General features: G+C 37.3%; 1 protein-coding gene across 1 annotated transcript in view; it reads right to left on the bottom strand.

Annotated features, from left to right (window-relative positions):
- Positions 1-2190, bottom strand: part of LOC307271086 (cytochrome c oxidase assembly protein COX11, mitochondrial-like) — an 8760-nt gene extending 6570 nt beyond the window's left edge. The window contains exons 1-2 of the mRNA XM_080054958.1: positions 2129-2190; positions 475-828 (exon numbers count right to left, since the gene is read on the bottom strand). Coding sequence (XP_079911084.1) covers positions 475-795 — 321 coding nt within the window. The 5' untranslated portion in view covers positions 796-828; positions 2129-2190. The remainder of the gene's footprint in view (positions 1-474; positions 829-2128) is intronic.
- Between the last annotated feature and the right edge of the window lie 2810 nt (positions 2191-5000).

Genomic DNA, 5000 nt, shown 5'->3' with positions numbered 1-5000 from the left:
GAAGGGACCTACATGACACCTCGTTGACTTTTTATTTTCTGCTTAACATTTACTTATAGTAAAAACCGAGTACGCCACGTAAGTTGTTTATTTTGTTTTGTCTTTACTTTTTCAGTTGTGTGTTTGTGTTCTTAAAAAAAAAAAAAAAAACACAAATATGACACAAGATAGATAGATAGATAGATAGATAGATAGATAGATAGATAGATAGATAGATAGATAGATAGATAGATAGATAGATAGATAGATAGATAGATAGATAGATAGATAGATAGATAGATAGATAGATAGATAGAGTTTTCATACTATCAAATAAAGCTTGAAAATGGCAAAAAATTTTCTTAAAAAAAGAAAAAAAATGTCAGATTATTTTAAAGATATAGTGCGTAACCTCTAACTAAGGATAGTTAAAAGTTACACACTACAGCTTTAGAACAATCCTTATTTAAAGCCCTGTTCCCCTATTCCCCTCACCTGGCAGTAGAGCCTGTACAGCGGCACAGCGGCATACGACAGTCCGATCATTCCCACTCCGGCCGCCGCGATGTACGTCAACACAGTTTTATTCCTGGCTCTCCATTGGTCCTCCTGACTCCTGGACTTCCTGTGTTTGCCGCTCGTGTGTTGCTGATTGGTCAGTTGGTGTTTGTGAAAGGGGAGGGGCTTCCGTCGCTGTAGAAACGCCTCGGTTTGAGCGGGAAGACGAAGATGAGATGATGATTTTGACCGGACGCATCGTAACAAAGATGGCGGAAGAAGACAGTGGCAGCGACTCGCCACAAGGGGGAGCAACATCGCTTGGGGATAAATGCAGTCGGTCCAATTAACCTAAAACACACACACACACACACACACACACACACACACACACACACACACACACACACACACACACACACACACACACACACACACACACACACACACACACACACACACACACACACACACACACACACACACACACACACACACACACACACACACAATGAATAAGAAATGTTAGCAAGCACAGCATTATTAACAAAAGTTAATAACACAACATGAGATTGATGAGACATTTCTGCACATATTGTACACACACCTTATATAATGTTATATATGTTGAAACTGTGGTCTGTCCAATTAACCTAAAACACACAACACTGGATGAATAAGAAATGTAGCTAGCAACATACTAGTTTACAGAGCCTAGGCTGTGTAATATTAACACTAAAAAATTAGCATACAAACAGTACAGACAGGTAGTGGATCATGAGGAGATATTCAGAGATTTTTGACAAAAAGTGATTTTGACAACAGGCGTTCTCCAGAATCACTGACTGCAACTTTACTTTAAGACTGGGAAAAGCTTCAAAATGTCTAATAACTATGAAAGGAATTGAAAAGTTAAATACACACAATGTAAGGTTTTTATTATCATTGGATAATCAACTGCCATGTAAGACTTTTTAAGGACCCCAACACAACTTTGTACAGACTCAGTTTGGTTTAAAAAACATTCAATAAAAGTGAGAATTTCACACTTTTCGGCCTATATATATTCATATAATAAATGATAAAAATATTGAATAATAATAACCGCTACCTACAGCATGTTCTCTCCAAAAACAAACTCCATTCAAAAGGCGAGACTTTAACGAAATAACTCTCAATACACCCCGAGATATGTTGATAGTAGTCTAAATAACTTTCCTTAACTTCCTTATAGTCACTCTTTAGTTCGGCAGAATAATCCCTCTGTATTCTGCATCTCTTTCAGTGTTATGTCTATGGTTATAACCAGGAAATATCAAATTTACTACGAGCGGAAAGCGAGAATTTCTAACAAAGAATGACATTTTAATTATATTGTTGTGGATTAAACATATGCCGAATTTACCAACAGACTCCAAAGAATCCAGAAATGTGTTCAGTTATTTAAGAAAATCTATTTCCATGTGTGAAAAACTAAAATAAATGTTAAATTCTGCTTTTTTTTCGGGGGAGTTTTGCGCTATGGAGAAGTGTGTGTGACCTCCAGGCACTGTCCGACTTCTAACACAGCTAATATTAATTTAGAACATTATATACACAAAAGATTAATTAATTTATGTTTAAAATAAGCCTTAAATAACAGTGAATTTACCTTAGAAATGAAGAGTTAATCCCCGCTGCAGTGTGGTGTTACCAAACATGTTTGGCGGAAACATACATAACGAGTGTGCAACGCGGAATTAGCTCCCCGTTTAGGCTTTAGACGAAAGCAGAAAGGTTCCGCATACGATACAATACACACAGCCTGGCGTCACTTTTAATAATGATAATATAATATAGAATATAACATACAGCTCCAGAAAACATTAAGAGACCAGTCTGGATTTTTCTTCAATAAAAAATACATTACTGATCTGTTGATACGTTATGAACCGTCCAGAGCCCTTAGGTCGTCTGGGACAGGTCTACTTACAGTCCCTAGAGTTAGGACTAAACGAGGAGAAGCAGCTTTTAGTTTTTATGCACCAAAAATCTGGAACAAACTCCCAGAAAACTTGAGGTCTGCTGCAACTCTCAGTTCTTTTAAATCGAGTCTGAAGACTTTTTTGTTTCCATTTTAACCTGCAATTTTTTTTTTATTTGCTTCTTTTATTCGCTTTTAAATGTTTTATAATGTGTTTTATGTATTCTAATCTTGCCCCTGTAAAGCACTTTGAGTGGCCTTGTGTTTGAATTGTGCTATAGAAATAAACTTGCCTTGCCTTCAATCTTCATCTCTACATTACTTTATGAAAATGCTCTTAATGACAATATTTTTTGGGGGGACAATTTGGTAGAATGTCGTCAGTAGTTTGTAGAATAAAACCAAAATGTTCATTTTACTCAAACATATGCCTATAAATAGCAAAACGAGAGACACTGAACATTTGGAGTGGTCTCTGAATGATTTCCAGAGCTGTAGAATAGAATATAGAACATATTTTTTGTTAGCCATTTGCACAGGTACAGGACAGAAAAGGTACACTGGGATTCTTGAGTAAACTTCTTCATAAGACAAGTCTTCTCGTTTTATGATGATAGAATTATTCAATACTAAGAATTACACGTAGAGTAAATATGTTTAGTAAACTAACTGCAGGCTCTGTGAATGTAAACAAATACCCCTCCTCTGAAACTACACAGTGACCCTTTAAACATTGCTCGTGATAACATGAACACACAAAATACTTTAAATTACAATTTTAATGGTTTATTTCAAATAGAGGCACACAGGCTACACACATGAGAAGCTAGAGTGTGTGTGTGTGTGTGTGTGTGTGTGTGTGTGTGTGTGTGTGTGTGTGTGTGTGTGTGTGTGTGTGTGTGTGTGTGTGTGTGTGTGTGTGTGTGTGTGTGTGTGTGTGATGAGCACCAGATAGATATCAGATTATCACAAGAAAAACAAAATATTTACAGATATAAATTAACACAGATTGAAATCCAACAGACACTGAGACGGTATTCATAGTAAAAAATGTTATAAAACTCGGTAAATATAAGTGTTGATGGAATGCTGATAAGGACGTTTGTGTGACTGTGTTGTAAAAGCCCTACTAGACTCCTACTCATACTAAAAGCCCTACTAACGTCCTCCCTCCTACATACTCAACATGTATATACTGCATACTAAAAGCCCTACTAACGTCCTCCCTCCTACATACTCAACATGTATATACTGCATACTAAAAGCCCTACTAACATCCTCCCTCCTACATACTCAACATGTATATACTACATACTGTCTCCTTAACCATCCATTGTGTATGCGAGGTTCGTCGGACCGTTTACACTGAAGTATACAGAAGCAATAAAGAATAATTTTAAAAAAACTTCTGTGTCGTTTGAAAAGACGCAATGCATTGTGGGGCGGGTTGAGTAGGAAAAGTAACCTATCAATCCATACACAAAAATCTTCCCGGAAATAAGTACTCATCCGGGCATTTCTCGCCTACAGAAACTCGCATACACAACCACAACATACTCAAATTGACGCCAAAATGAGTATGAGTAGAACGTTAGTAGGGCTTTTAGTATGAGTAAGACATTAGTAGGGCTTTTAGAACACAGCCACTGTGTAGTAGTAGTAGTGCAAGGAATACTGTCAACAATAATAATACAAAATATGGATTAAAATCACATTCACTGACACCTTTGGACCAAAAAAACTATTTTACAAGGAACCAGATGAGATATGAAAACGTACCAAAGACACAGAATGTTTCCTTTAATATATATATGTATTTATAATCCGTTAAAACATGGCAGAGAGGCATGTGTGATGTTACTCCTTCATATAAAAACAATCCCTGCGTTCCAAATCACATACTTTTTCCTTTTTGCTACACTACAAACTAAAGTACAGAAGAGTTTTAGGGCCACAGACAGGAGAGAAAAAAAAAAATCAGATAAGGAAGATTTTTTTTTCTTCATTATGTCGAGAAATGTCATCAAGAATAAAGACGAATACTCCAAAATGCTATTGGAGTTAGTTAGAGGGGCATCTTGGGTAATTTTTGGCATACTGCAATTTGACATGCATGTATTTGGGGACATCCTAAATCTCTTTTTTTTTGGCATACGTAATAATTTTGAAGTATGGGGGATTGGAACGCAGGGACAAATCTGAAAACTATGGAAGGGGTTAAGGGCCAAAAATAAAATGAGAAGAGCAAAAGCAAAAGCAAAGCACAACAAAAACAACAAAACACTGTCAGTGATTGCGCGAGTTGAAAAACCCCACGCTGGTCGGCGACTCTTTCACCGTGACCGTTATGAAATTCGCCGTGACGTCAGTGACGAAAACGTGTTCCAGAATGTTCCTAGCCGGCCTCCAATCCGACTCCGTGTCCGAATGAATCTCGGCTTCTGTGCCATTGTTGATGTTGTTGTTGATGTTGTTGTTGTTGCCAAGGCCGGGTCTGCTGTTGCTAGGAAAGATAGCTCCACCCCCTCCCTCCCCTTTTTTCTCTGACATCATCAACGTC

The sequence above is a fragment of the Ammodytes marinus genome (genome assembly GCF_949987685.1).
Source record: "Ammodytes marinus genome assembly, contig: scaffold_38, whole genome shotgun sequence".
Taxonomy (NCBI): domain Eukaryota; kingdom Metazoa; phylum Chordata; class Actinopteri; order Uranoscopiformes; family Ammodytidae; genus Ammodytes; species Ammodytes marinus.
The sequence above is the reverse complement of the archived record's forward strand: the minus strand, read 5'-3'. Positions and strand labels throughout refer to the sequence as shown.